Source organism: Cervus elaphus, chromosome X (assembly GCF_910594005.1).
Source record: "Cervus elaphus chromosome X, mCerEla1.1, whole genome shotgun sequence".
Classification (NCBI taxonomy): domain Eukaryota; kingdom Metazoa; phylum Chordata; class Mammalia; order Artiodactyla; family Cervidae; genus Cervus; species Cervus elaphus.
Window position 1 is genome coordinate 125,560,307 of NC_057848.1, and position 15,506 is coordinate 125,575,812.

Below are 15,506 nucleotides of genomic sequence, written 5' to 3' on the forward strand. Positions count from 1 at the left end.
ATTTTGTAAATGATGAATGTATACGTGAACAGCACTACTCACATTTATGGATCAAAGAAAAGAAAATGTGGTTTGAGATAAAATTGGAGATATTTTAGAGTGTCAGAATTCTCCAGATTCTTTGATAGCAACCCAGAAATTTTCCTCATAATCTCAGTAAAAGATTCATTGTGTGTTATTGCCTATCTAATTATCTAATAAGATTATTTTCTTCAGTTCCTAACAGTCAATAAATAAAGAAATTATTTATAAGTTTATCTTTTACTCTTTTGTGTGTCTGTAATATAATTTGTATCCTTCCTGATTGTTCATTTAACTGCATTAGGTTTTAAACAGCTGTTGTAAAGTGACCTGTAAAATGAACATTTCTGTGGTTAAATGTAGTTGACATCCAAAACAATTAACTGACTTATAGACTATCTTTTGAAATGCAACCAGGTCATAAATGAAACTAATTGTAATCGACTTGGTGAAACTTAGTGTGATCTGAAATCTGACCAGTTAAGTCAAATGCAAGCTGTGACTTCATCTTTCTTGCCCTATATTTTCATCTCTAGTGAGATTAGAATGTAGCTAAATGAAAGGAAATCTGGTTGATGACGTGCTGGTAGGTACTAGTGATGGAAATGATTATGATGGTATAGGGCAGCTGAATGAAGCCACCTAGTGTTTACTTTCATTAAGAGGAAAAAGGGCACACTTGGTGGCTTCATTCAGCTACTCTACAACATCACAATCATTTCTCTAACTTGGGATTTCTGGTTTTCTTTAACAGTAATCTTTTGATATTCTGACTACCTGCCCTGTGTTGCAAACCTCTTATATATCCTATCTCCCCCACCCCCTGCCACTTTCTTCCTCGGAGCAGTTCTCTCAGGGTTTACTCGAGATGCTGCCTCCCAGGCTGGAAGTCCTAAAAAGTCCTGCCAAATAATACATAACTCAACTTTTAGGTTGTGAATTATTTTTAGTTGAATATATATCTGAATCACTGTGCTGTACACCTGCAACTAATATGACATGGTAGATCAACTATACTTTGATTTTTTAAAAAAGAGGAAAAATTATCTAAAAGAGAAATAGAAAATAGTATATATGAACCACTCTTGGCTTGTATGTTTAATAGAAGTAGAAAGATAAAATGCTTCTTTAGAGAGATTTGGCACTGATGTGTAAGCAAGTTCATTACAGTAAATATCCATACAGGAGGGTGGAACTCTCCTGTATGGAATGAGAATTAGGCCAGAAAGGGGAAGATTCTGGAAACTATGTAGCTATAATGATATCCCTATGAAGGTAGTGCTAGTTGGAGAAGTTGGGAGAAACAAATTCATGTACATAGAAGACGTGAGGGAAAGAGGCAGCTAATACTGCTGGGGACCAGTCAGGGCTATCTTGGTAAGCAGAATATGCAAATTAGAATGTTGTCCAAATTCTGACTTCTTAGTATCTAGTAAGTCCTGAAAAATAATATTTATAGAATACAAACAGGTGTAACCAAGGGTTAGTGGCATACTGTATCCATACAGTGGGTTAGATTTTATTTTTAAATTGTCTTTCCCTTGATTCTTTTCCAGATATGGATCAACTCATAAGCAACTTGGAGGTCCAACTTAATTCAGAAGGTGGCTCAATGCATATTTTCAAACAGGTCGGTTATCAAGAAAATGAATATTCACATTGAGCCATAATAGTGTTCAGTACATGGTAATCATAGAGCTGAAGCTCATTTTTCTTTCTAACAACATGATGGGGACTGAGAAAGAGTGAAGGAAGGGAAGTTTCCAGAAAATACTTGGATGCCTGGGTTTCTGGTTCAAATAGGGAGTAAATCTGGCATAAAAGAAGTATATCCTTTGGGATCAAGGCTATATGGACAAGATTAGACACTTCGTAGAAAACAGAAATCATTTATCTAGCACTGTTGAATATTTCAAGCACTCTGAAGACTAAATGCAATGTCTTATTTGATCTTTACAATAACTTTTTTGGACAGTGTGTTAGTCAGTATTCTACAGATAGACAGGAACACCAGAATGTATATTTTTCAATCTCTCTCTATCCTTATATCTACAGATATACATAAAATTTGTATCTATCTATATCTATCTACTCCATATGTCTGTAGATACAAATCATGTATATATATATATGTATATCTTTACACCTAAAATAAAATTACATCTATATCTATATAGCTATCCAAATATACATATCTTTTTCTATCTACCTATCTATAGAGAAATAATTTTTGTGTGTACTTCTTTATTTATTTATTTTTCAATTGGAGGAAAATTGCTTTACAATGTTGTGTTGGTTTCTGCCATACCACAATGCAAATCAGCTGTAATTATACATATATCCCCTCCCTCTTGAACCTCCCTCCCCTCCCCTCATCCCACCACTCGAGGTCATTACAGAGTACCAGACTGGGCTTCCTGTGTTATATAGCAACTTTTCACCGCTATCTATTTTACACATGCTAGTGTGTATATATATATATATATGTTGATGCTGCTTTCTCCATTCATCCCATTCGCTCCTTCCTTTGCTGTGTCAAGTCCATCTTCTACATCTATGTCTCCATTCCTTCCCTGCAAATAGGTTAATCAATATGATTTTTATAGACTCCGTATATATGTATTAATATACAATATTTGTTTTCCTCTTTCTGACTTACTTCATTCTGTATAAAAGACTCTAGGTTCATCTACCTCACTAGAACTGACTCAAATTCATTCGTTTTCTGGCTGAGTAATAGTCCACAGTATATATATATACCACGTCTTCTTTATCCATTCATCTGTCAATGGACATTTAGGTTGCGTCCATGTTCTAGCTATTGTAAATATTGCTGCAATGAACAATGGGGCACATGTGTCTTAGAATTGTGGTTGTCTTGGGGTATATCCCACAGTAGTGGGATTGCTGGGTCATATTGTAGATTTGTTCCTAGCTTTTTAAGGAATCTATAGAGAAAGAGTTTTAAAAAATGTCTTTTATTGAAGTACAGTTGATTTACAATGTTGTGTTAATTTCTACCATACAGCAAAGTGATTCAGTTATACATATGTGTATATATATACGTTTTCATATTCTTTTCCATTATAGTTTATCACAGGATATTGAATAGAGTTTCCTGTGCTATACAATAAAACTTTGTTGTTTATCCATTATATATATAACATGTTGCTAATCCCAAACTCCCAATCCATCCCTACCCCACCCCTCCCCCACCCTACCCCCATTAGCAACCACAAGTCTGTTCTCTATGTCTCGGATGTATGCCTAGGAATGGGATTACAGGACCATATGGTTTATATTCTTTGCAGCCAAAATGGAGAAGCTCTATACAGTCAGCAAAAACAATACCAGGAGCTGACTGTGGCTCAGATCATGAACTCCTTATTGCCAAATTCAGACTTAGGTTGAAGAAAGTGGGGAAAATCACTAAACCATTCAGGTATGACCTAAATCAAATCCCTTATAATTATGCAGTGGAAGTGAGAAATAGATTTAAGGGACTAGATCTGATCTACAGAGTGCCTGATGAACTATGGATGGAGGTTTGTGACATTGTACAGAAGATAGGGATCAAGACTGCCCCCAAGAAAAAAGAAATGTAAAAAAGAAAAATGGCTGTTTGAGGAGGCCTTACAACTAGCTGTGAAAAGAAGAGAAGCGAAAAGCAAAGGATAAAAGGAACCATATACCCATTTGAATCCAGAGTTTCAAAGAATAGCAAGGAGAGATAAGAAAGCCTTCCTTAGCGATCAATGCCAAGAAATAGAGGGAAACAATAGAATGGGAAACACTAGAGATCTCTTCAAGAAAATTAGAGATACTAAAAGGTTGTTGCTGAACCATGAAGGATGCCAGGATTCTTGATCCTCTGGAGGAGAAGAATTTAATCTGGGGCCAGAGTCGAGGCTTGATTGCTCAGAGCTTTTGTGTAATAAAATTTTATTAAAGTATAAAAGAGCTTCTGACACAGATATCAGAAGGGGGACGGAGAGTGCCCCCTGCTAGTCTTCAGCAATAGAGTTACATACTCTTCAATTAGTTATTACAATGAATCAAAAGAATGTCCAGAGGTTGCAAAGATCTGCTAGACTCATTCCCACAATCCACATTTCATGATAACAGGATTACTCAGAAGGTTTTCAGGAAGGAGAAACTGTCCTCAAGCTGGATACACCCTTATATAATCCTTAGTACAGAGTCCAAACCCAGCCCTTTGTCGTGTGTGTTATCATCAGTTCCAGGCTTAATGATAGAAACCTTTTATGTGACTAAGAATCAGGAATGTAAAGGGGAAAAAAAAGTTTGACCTTTCCTCCTCCTTGAGAATTCCAGACCCCTCTCTCCTTGTGGACCCCTGGACTTCTTATCAACCTACCTAGGAATTTATTCTCTCAATACCAAAGGAATATTTCACGCAGATATGGGCTCAATAAAGGACAGAAATGGTATGGACCTAACAGAAAAAGAAGATATTAAGAAGAGGTGGCAAGAACACACAGAAGAACTGTACAACAAAGATCTTCATGACCCAGATAATCACGATGGTGTGATCACTCACCTAGAGCCAGACATCCTGGAATGTGAAGGCAAGTGGGCCTTTGGAAGCATCAATATGAGAAAAGCAAGGAGAGGTGATGGAATTCCAGTTGAGCTGTTTCAAATCCTCAAAGATGATGCTGTGAAAGTGCTGCACTCAACATGCCAGCACATTTGGAAAACTCAGCAGTGGCCACAGTACTGGAAAACGTCAGTCTTCATTCCAGTCCCTAAGAAAGGCAATCCCAAAGAATGCACAAACTAACACACAGTTGCACTCATCTCACACGCTAGTAAAGTAATCTCAAAATTCTCCAAGCCAGGCCTCAGCAATACGTGAGCTGTGAACTTTCAGATGTTCAAGCTGGATTTAGAAAAGGCAGAGTAACCAGATATCAAATTGCCAACATCCACTGGATCATCAAAAAAGCAGTAGAGTTCCAGAAAAACATCTATTTCTGCTTTATTGACTATGCCAAGGCCTTTGACTGTGTGGATCACAATATACTGTGGAAAATTCTGAAAGAGATGGGAATACCAGACCACCTGACCTGCTTCTTGAGAAAACTGTATGCAGGTCAGGAAGCAACAGTTAGAACTGGACATGGAACAACAGATTGGTTCCAAATAGGAAGAGGAGTACGTCAAGGCTGTATATTGTCACCCTGCTTATTTAACTTATATGCACAGTACATCATGAGAAACGCAGGGCTGGAAGAAGCACAAGCTGGCATCAAGAATGCCGGGAGAAACATCAATAACCTCAGATATGCAGATGACACCACCCTTATGGCAGAAAGTGAAGAGGAACTAAAGAACCTCTTGATGAAAGTGAAAGAGGAGAGTGAAAAAGTTGGCTTAAAGCTCCACATCAGAAAACTAAGATCATGGCATCCAGTCCCATCACTTCATGGCAAATAGATGGGGAGACAGTGGAAACAGTGTCTGACTTTATTTTTTTGGGCTCTAAAATCACTGCAGATGGTAATTCCAGCCGTGAAATTAAAAGACACTTACTCCTTGGAAGGAAAGTTATGACCAACCTAGACAGCATATTAAAAAGCAGAGACATTACTTTATCAACAAAGTTTTTTCCAGTAGTCATGTATGGATGTGAGAGTTGGACTATAAAGAAAGCTGAGCACCAAAGAATTGGTGCTTTTGAACTGTGGTGTTAGAGAAGACTCTTGAGAGTCCCTTGGACAGCAAGGAGATCCACCCAGTCCACCCTTAAGGAGATCAGACCTGTGTATTCATTGGAAGACTGATGTTGAAGCTGAAACTCCAATACTTTGGCCACCCAATGGGAAGAGCTGACTCATTTGAAAAGACCCTGATGCTGGGAAAGATTGAGGGCAGGAGGAGAAGGGGACGACAGAGGATGAGATTGTTGGATGGCATCACTGACTCAATGGACATAATTTGGGTAAACTCTGGGAGATGGTGATGGACAGGGAGGCCTGCATGCTACCGTTCATGGGGTCACAGAAAGTCGGACATGACTGAACGACTGAACTGGCTGATGGCAACTGTAGTTTTAGTTTTTTTGAGGAACCTCCATACTGTTTTCTATAGTGACTGCATCAATTTGCAATCCTAAAACCAGTGTAGAAGGGTTTCCCTTCCTCCATACCCCAGAGAGAGAAAGACTTTAAGGAATTGGCTAACATGATTATGGAATTCTAGTGAATCCAAACTCTGTTGGGGTAGACTGGCAAGCAGGAGAGCCATAGAAGAGTTATTTTATCAGTTCAGTTCAGTTCAGTCACTCAGTCGTGTCTGACTCCTTGCGACCCCATGGACTGCAGCACGCCAGGCCTTACTGTCCATTATCAACTCCTGGAGCTTGTTCAAACTCATGTCCATTGAGTCGGTGATGCCATCCAACCACCTCATCCTCTGTTATTCTCCTTCTCCTCCTGCCTTAATCTCACCCTCCCCCGAAAAAAGAAAAAAAAAAAACTTCACGGAAGCATTAAGAATAATGTTTGACCAAATATCTGGACACCTGGCCCAGCCAAGTTAACACATAAAAGGAACCATCACAGATAGGTATTCTTAATTTTCCTATTTTACAGATAAGAAAGTTGTGACCTTGGGCACTCCCAGAACAATGATTCAGAACAGATTATCTGGTTTTTACAGCTAAACATTCTGTGTTAGATGTGGAATTTCCATTTTGCTCAAGGTTGAGTTCTAAAGTCATTGACTGCATAAGTGAAAACCAAATACAGTCAAATTATCCTTGAAAATCCCTTAAATTGCCTGTAAAATTGAGTATACAGTTTTGTTTAGCCAGAACTGATCTGTTTCTTTAATTAAGTCACCTTATAAATTATCTGGCTGACATTTGGAAGTGACATTTTAGAAAAAAAAATTTTTTTACATTAAATGCTTTGTTTTTGGTGTACAATTGAATTTGTTTGTTATATGGTGCATATGGATGAGACTTCCTTGTACTATTTTAATGACATTAAACTCAATATTCCTGAGTTCCCAGGTGGAGCTAGTGGTAAAGAATCTGCCTGCCAAAGCAAGAGATGCAAGAGATGTGGGTTTGATCCTGAGTCTGGAAGATCCCCGAGAGTAGGAAATAGCAACTCACTCCAGCATTGTTGGCTGGAAAATTCCATGGACAGTGGAGCCTGGTGGGCTACAGTTCCTGGGTTGCAAAGAGTCAGGCATGACTGAGAACACGCACACAAACCCAATATAGTGTCCTATTTGCCTTACTTGTAACTGTTGCCATTTAGAAACTATTAGCACATCAAAAGTTGCTAATTGTTACAAAACATCTGCTGGCTGCTGGTGCTTTGTCATAGTAATTACTAACAGGAAGCTGAGTATAAGTGTTAGATAAAAATCTATTAAATTCATAATAAAATATTATATTCAATGAAATATTGTCAAGCATACATAGCTCCCTTATTTTGAAATCTCAGTACACCTAAGCACAATTCCAAAAATGTTCTTCCATGCAATAAGTATACTAAGGTTCCAGAATTTGAGGTCACTTTGAAACTGATGCAATGTATAGAAAATTCTGGATGGTGGATAATCTCAGCATTTTTTTGTTTGTTTCTTTCTTTACATTTCCAAGATATCTTGCTTTTAGTGAAGTTAGAGTATTTGTGGTACTTGGCCACAGAATACTCACCATGTCCCAAGCCCAGAAAATGTGTTCTATAACAGTGCAATGCTGGCAGCATCCTAGTCAACAGAAGCCTCCTAGTTTGCTTCATTATGATTTTTTTATGTCATGAGGTAGGATTGGTGGGTGGGTGTCTCGCTCAGTACACACAACTTGCTTTCTCTTGAATTCATACATCACTGTGCCATATAATGAATGAGCACTTGCTTGTCACATTCCATTTGTTGAAAGTTTCTGATTATTTCCCAGAGGTAGGATTTCTTGGACAAAGTGTGTGAACAGATCTAAGGTTTATATTGTATCATACATATCTTCCCCTTCCAACTTAATATAGTTAACATTCTCACATAACATTCTCTCTTAATATAGTTAATATTCTCACATAGTTGCATATATTTTCTCTCTTTCTCAGCCTCTCTGTGTTTCTCTCCCTCTCTCTCTCTTTCTCATTTCTTTCTTTGAAAGTAACATATCAAGAAACTTTAAGCCTAAATAATTGAACATGAATCATTTATAAATAATGACATTCTCCTATATGATTACATCAGCACTAATACATTTGAGAAAATTAACAGTATTTATATAATACTATCTAATTGGGTCATATATGTTTCAGTGGTTCTCAGTGACACCTTTTATTTCTGCCTTGAAATGTGCTTCAATCAGCCTGTTTAATTTACCAAATCCCACACTTTCTATAAGGCCCAAATTCCATTTTCATCTCTTCCATAAAACTTTCACTGATAACCCCAACTCTCACTAATCTCTAGTGTCCTGAGCTCCTGGAGTACCAATTTATCTGTATCAATCACTCCTGTGGCTCTGTTTATTACTTGTTTTCCAATTGTCAGCTGCTTCATGTAAGTATCTCTTGTTTACACAGTGATATTGTCTCCCAAACTTCAATTATTTATGTACCACCTTCACAATTTCTGCCATATCCTTATCAATAATATTACTTACTTACATTAAAAAAATTAGATCAGTTAAAAATAAATACTTATATTAGTTTTGTCCTAAACAATCTGGAGAATTTTGGGTTTGATGTGGGGTGTTAGTTTCATAGGGATTCCACAACAAATTACTGCAAATTGGGTAGCTTAAAACAACAGAAATTTACAGTTCTAGAGGCCATAATTTCAAAACCAAGGTGTTGTAAGTCCTTGAACTATCCCAAGGCTCTAGGAGAGAATCTGTTCCTTGTCTTTTCCACCTTCTGGTGGATGCAGGTGTTCTTTGACTTGTGGCCTCAGCACTCCAATGTCCGTATGTTTCTTCATATTGATTTCTTCTCTGTTTCTGTGTGTGTCTTCTCTGTGTGCCTTTTATAAAAATATTTGTTATTGAATTTAAGGCCTACCCAAATAATCTAGGAGAATCTCCTAACCTGAGTATTGGGACATGAACATACCTTTTGAGGGGAACACCATTAAGCACACTGCAATGTGTTACGTATTTATTTTTCTAATATGTAATAAATATATAGCTATTTAAATAAAGTAATTTTTCTATTTGAAAACAATATCTGATGCTTTGAGAAAGAAAAGATGTTTCATTTTTTAATCAATACACATATACATACACTAATACACATATACATACACATGCATGTATACATATGTACATACTTACATATATACATTTCTAACCTAATTTTGCCTGGATGTAGCTGCTACTATGCTTGATACTTTCTCCCAGCCCCTTATGGTTACCTGTTTTATTACTTTGCACAAATTGATTAATTCTTTTGTCTTATAATGCTTCATTTTCTGGTGCTATTATGATGGTGGGAATTAAAATTTGAGATCCCTCTAAGTTTAGATTAGGTCTAACTTTTAATAATATCCAACTCCATCCACCTCTCCTTTCTCTAAGACCCAAATACCTGATGTCCTTATTAGAAAATGTTTGGAGATTCAGAGGGTTAAAGTGACTTTTTACTTAAGCAGTGAATGTGCACATGTATGTGTATATGTGCATACATGTGTACTTGGGCATGAAAATGGTTAGTCTAAACCCAGAGCAAAGCTAGAAGGGACTTGTGTACAAAAGCAGCTTTCTTCTTTCTGTTTGGGAGCAGCCTGAGTTTTATTTCATTACCGTGACAATACTCTTTTCTCTCCTTTCCACCTGCTGTGTTCCTGGAGTATTTTATTCTTTCATTTTCTTTTTAGCCATGCCTTCCCACTTACAAACTGTAACTCAGAGATGTCTTAAGCAATTGATTTCTCTGACCCTCCACTTCCCAAGGCCTGTCTATCCTCATCAAATGCTCAAGAGCTTAAATATTTGTGAAATTGACCACCTTTCTCTGGGTTTCTTTCTAGAATTGAAGGTGCTAGGTGTCTTTATCCATCCTCTTTGGTGCTATATCAATAAATAACTCTTTTTTATTGACTCAAATTGGCTTAAAGTCTGATTACAATTCTAAACATTTGAGGGAAAGGACTGTGAAAATTAAAACTTCTCTGAAAATTACCCCCAAGTGTCTGTACTTTTTTTCATACCTAACTTTCTTCACTGGGCTTCACAAGTGGCTCAAATGATAAAGAATCTGCCTGCCAATGCAGGAGATGCAGGTTTGATCCTTGGGTCAGGAAGATCCCCTGGAGTAGGAAATGGCAATCCACTCCAGTATTCTTGTTGGGATAATCACATGGATAGCGGAGCCTGGCGTGCTAAAGTCCATGAGGTTGCAGTCAGACATGACTGAAATGACTGAGCATACACACACACAGTCTTTTTCATATACTCAAAAATATTAGAAAGCTGCAGCTTGAAGTTTTAAAGTCATGAATGGGTAAAGTATTTTCTGTCTTTGAAAAGTGATACTGACTGGTGGTGGTGGCTTAGTCGCTAAGTCATGTCCGACTCTTGAGACCCCATGGACTATAGACCAACAGGCTCCTCTATCCATGGGACTTTCCAGACAGGAATACTGGAGTGGATTACCATTTCCTTCTCCAGGGGATCTTCCAAACCCAGAAATCGAACCCGGGTCTCCTGCTTTGCAGGCAGATTCTTTACCGACTGAGCTATGAGGGAAGCCAATTCCCTCCTATGATACTGACTACAGAATACTTAAAACCTGGTCATCACACAATACTGAAGATTAAAAGAGGTGATTTAAAGAGAAAAATCTGACAACACATCTTTAGATCAATTCTCAGATGAGCTTTCAAAGCTGTGGTCATTGTATTCAGTGAAAAGTAGCATGGGGAATCATCTTAGTGATAAATCTTAAAAATATCTGAAAATCTGAGACTGAAAACAAATTCACTTCTTATGTTAAATCTTTCTCAGAACCTTTAAGTATAGTATGCTGTGTATAAGGAGAAGATATGGCAGATAGTTGTGTTTTTTTAAAACCATATGATAGCTATATTCAAAATATGAAAGAATTCAGACTTTATATTGAAATTCTTATTAAAATTATTTTGACTATATTAAAAGAATTCTCAGTGCATACAAAAAGCATTCACTATTGTAATATGTAGATATGGAATGCTTATCCTATTAAGTTTTCAAGTCATAAAGCAGGAAGCAGTAAGGTAAACCTTGAGAGCTGCTTTCAAGCACAGTCTATTTTCTTAAGAAATTATAATGCAGAATACAGTATTCACAAGCCAGAGAATCATTGCTATGGATTGGAGTCACTTAAGCATAACAGGTACACTTGAAAATGATAGGTATAGAAGAAAATATGTGATGACATACTTTGAGGAAGTTACTATTAAAACAAAACAATCCAGATGGTCAATAAACACATGAAAATATGCTCAGCATCATTCATTATTAGAGAAATGCAAATCAAAGCTACAGTGAGGTTTCACCTTACACCAGTCAAAAGGCCATTATCAAAAAATCTATAAACAATAAATGCTGGAGAGGGGCTGGAATAAAGGGAACCATCCTACACATTGGTGGGAATGTAAACTGATTCAGACATTATGGAGAACAGTATGGAGATTCCTTAAAAAACTAGGAATAGAACTACCACATGACCCAACAACCCCACTACTTGGCATATACCCTGAGAAAACCAGAATTGAAAGAGACACATGTACCCCAGTGTTCATAGCAGCACTGTTAACAATATCCAGGCCATGGAAGCAACTTAGATGTCCATCAACAGATGAATGGATAAAGAAGTTGTGGTACATATATGCAATGGAATATTACTCAACCATAAAAATGGATGGATTTGAGTCAGTTCTAGTGAGCCTGTCATTCAGAGTGAAGTTAATCTGCAAAAGAAAACAAGTATTGTATATTAACACATGTGTAGAACCTAGAAAAGTTATATTGGTGAACATATTTGCAGGGAAGGAATGGAGATGCAGATGTAGAGAATGGATTTGTGCACACAGTCGGGGAGGGAGAAAGTGGGATGAATGGAGAAAGTAGCATGAACATATATATACTATCTTGTGTAAGATGAATAGCTAGTGAGAAGTGTTATGTAGCACAGGGAGCCCAGTCTGGCATTCTGTGATGACCTGGAGGGATGGGATGGGGGAAGAGGAGAGACACTCAGGAAGGAGGGGATATATGCATAATCATGTCTGCTGATTCACATTGTTGTATGGCAGAAACCAACATAACTTTGTAAAAATTTTTTTAAAAAAGCAGACAAATACCAATACAAACCAAACTAGCTTTCCAACATTTCTTTTAAAGTCTTGTGGTGATGGCAAAAGAAGAATACATGAAGCCCTATTATGTGCAGGGTTTTTGTTAAGTATTGTTAGACCTCTGGGCATACTTGGTTTACAGGAGGGCAACTCATGATAGTTTGCTGAAGCAGGACCTTGTAAAATCTTCTCTCATCAAGACAATAATATTAGCCTATATGTTCTTCAAGCTCTATGCTTTCATCAGTCATTTTCCATTTTGGATCTTCCTGAATAATGTGCTTGACAATATAGCGAAAAACTGTGGATTGAATACTAGCCAAGCATAAGGCCTTGAATTCATAGCATTATCTTGGGCAACACTCAAAGTCTAGGAGATAGCCTTTATTTAGCAAAAGATAGTACGTTGTCAAAGTAGTCTCTATTTTATATTTAACATTCAGAACTTCAGCTTCATTAGGTTTCAGGACCTAAAGCATAGAATCCAGACAGTCCCTGAAAAGTTAACTTGATCTTCCCTTAATGTATATTGTTAGGCTGTTTATTTTTATATCTATACCCACAATCTATACACTTCTAGAAAAATGATGTTATACTTAACCTTTTCTTTTTTTGGCCATGCCCCATGGCTTGCTAAAACTCAACATTGAAAAACCTAAGATTATGGCATCTGTTCCCATCACTTCATGGCAAATAGAAAGGGAAAATGCAGAAAAGGTGACAGATGTTATTTTCTTGTGCTCCAAAATCACTGTGGACAGTGACTGCAGCCAGGAAATTAAAAGTCATTTGCTCCTTGGAAGGAAAGCTATGACAAAGCTAGACATTGTATTAAAAAGCAGAGACATCACTTTGCCAACAAAGGTCCATACAGTCAAAGCTATGGTTTTTCCAGTAGTCATGTACAGATGTGAGAGTTGAAGTATAAAGAAGGCTAAATGCCAAAGAATTGATGCTTTCAAATCGTGGTGCTGGGGATGACTCTTGTGAATCCCTTGGACAGCAGGGAGATCAAACCATCAATCCTGAAGGAAATAAACCCTGAATATGCATTGAAAGGGCTGATGCTGAAGCTGAAGTGCCAATACTTTGGCCACGTGATGCAAAGAGCCGACTATTGGAAAAGACTTTGATGTTGGGAAAGATTGAGGGCAGGAGGAGCAGCAGGAGTCGACAGAGGATAAAATGGTTGAATGGCATCACTGACTTAGAGGACATGACTTTGAGCAAATTCCAGGAGATAATGAAGGACAGGGAAGTCTGGTGTGCTGCAGTCCATGGGGTTGCAAAGAGTTGGACACAACTTAGCGACTGAACAATATGGTTTGCAGAATCTTAGTTTTCCAACTAGGAATTGAACCTGGGCTCTGATAGTGAAAGTGACAAGTCCGAAACACTGTACCACCAGGGAATTTCCAGTCTAACCTCTTTGTATGCTTTCTGTTGTAACTCTTTTTTCAGTATTATTGAACCTCTGTTATCCCAGAGATTCCTGTGATTCTGCCTTTTTAATCTGGTAAGGGAGCTAGTCAGGTGAAGGGACAAGTGGGGCATATGGGAAAAATAGGAGCTTAAGTTGATTTGAGGGACTCAGAGGACAAGGAATTTTAAAGTTCAGCAGAGCCATTTTTGACAACTTCTCCATATCCTCCCCCTCCCCACCAACAGGATTCTACTGTTTACCTTACCTAGGTGAAGTGAATCCACTCATGAGGGATGGATTACATTAGCAGCATGTCAAACAGTGGGACAAATTACAGAAGACATGTCTTAGAGGAGCAGATTGAAGCAATACGTGGACCACAAACAAAGCCTGAGTTGGGATGAGGGTTTGTAAATCGAGAAATGAAAAATATAGTATAACAGAAGGAGACCATAGATGGCTGTCTGGCTAAATACTATAGGTAAAAATGTGGCTAATTCTTGGTGCCTTTATTCATGCTCATCATGTTCTGATAGTATTTTAAAGGAAATCAGAATAAGAGAACACTGCCTCTTGCCCCTCATCATTCTCTGCATTTAGGCCCACATTCTCTCTCATCTAAATTTTAAAATATCTAATTATAATATCATTATCAAGCATTTAAAAATTAACAATAATTCTTTAATATCATCCAATATCTAGTCAATATTCAAATATATCCAATTGTATCATAAATGCCTTACCAAAATTTTTCCTTATACTCCCTTTTTGATCTCTTTGAATCCTATCTTATTCCTTCCTCAATCTATCTTTCATTAAGGAGCTAAATATCACAGAAATAGTTCTGCCCATGTCACTCCCTTCCTCAAAACAATTACCTGTTATTTCAGTTAGGCTTTCCTTGAACTGCACTTTCCCTTGCAGTCCAAAAATAAAGAATAGTTTTATTTTGTGTAAGGAATGCATTCTTGAACATCTCTAATAGTTCAAAACTCCCATAACTCAAATATAATCCTGATAGAGAATGGAGTGTTGACTGGTTACTGGCTAAGTAGCACTACCATCTCCAAAGCATTCTTCAGGGTCCAGGTGTTGCCTGGCAATGGCACTACACAGTGCACAATATCCTTGATTTTTTTTTTTGGAAGTATAATTGATTTGCAATATTATATATTTCATGTGCAAAGCATAGTGATTCTGTGTTTTTACATATTATACTCCATTAGAAGTTATTATAAGATAATAGCTATAATTTCCTGTACTGTACAATATATCCTTTTTGCTTAACTATTTTATACATAGTAGCTTGTGTCTCTTAGTCCCTTACCCCTAGTTTGTCTACCCAACTTTGGTAGCCCCCCCCCCTTTTTTTTCTATATCTGTGAATCTATTTCTGGTTTGCATAAACATTTGCCTGTATTATTATTATTAGTTGGCTGTGCCACATGGCTTGTAGGACCTAGTTCCCCAATCAGGGATTGAACTCACATTGAAACCACCAAGTCCTAACCATTTGACCACAAGAGATTTCCCTATAATTTTTGTAAGATTCTATATATGTGATATCATACAGTATATTTCCTTTTTAAATTAAATTTAATTGGAGGATAAATATGTTACAATATTTTATTGATTTCTGCCATACATCAACATGAATCAGCCATAGATATACATATGTCCTACCTCCCTCATGAACCTCCCTCCCATCTCCCCATCCATCTCACCTCTCTACGTTGTC

General features: G+C 37.4%; 1 protein-coding gene across 2 annotated transcripts in view; it reads left to right on the plus strand.

Moving 5' to 3' along the window:
* The window catches only part of KLF8 (Kruppel like factor 8), a 314,262-nt gene that overhangs the window by 205,738 nt on the left and 93,018 nt on the right, over window positions 1-15,506 (plus strand). The window contains exon 2 of one of the 2 annotated variants that reach the window (XM_043897120.1): window positions 1,578-1,651. In XM_043897120.1, coding sequence (XP_043753055.1) covers window positions 1,580-1,651 — 72 coding nt within the window. In that variant the 5' untranslated portion in view covers window positions 1,578-1,579. Of the gene's footprint in view, window positions 1-1,577; window positions 1,652-15,506 lie in introns of those variants that run through there. The other variant, XM_043897121.1, reaches the window with a different exon arrangement.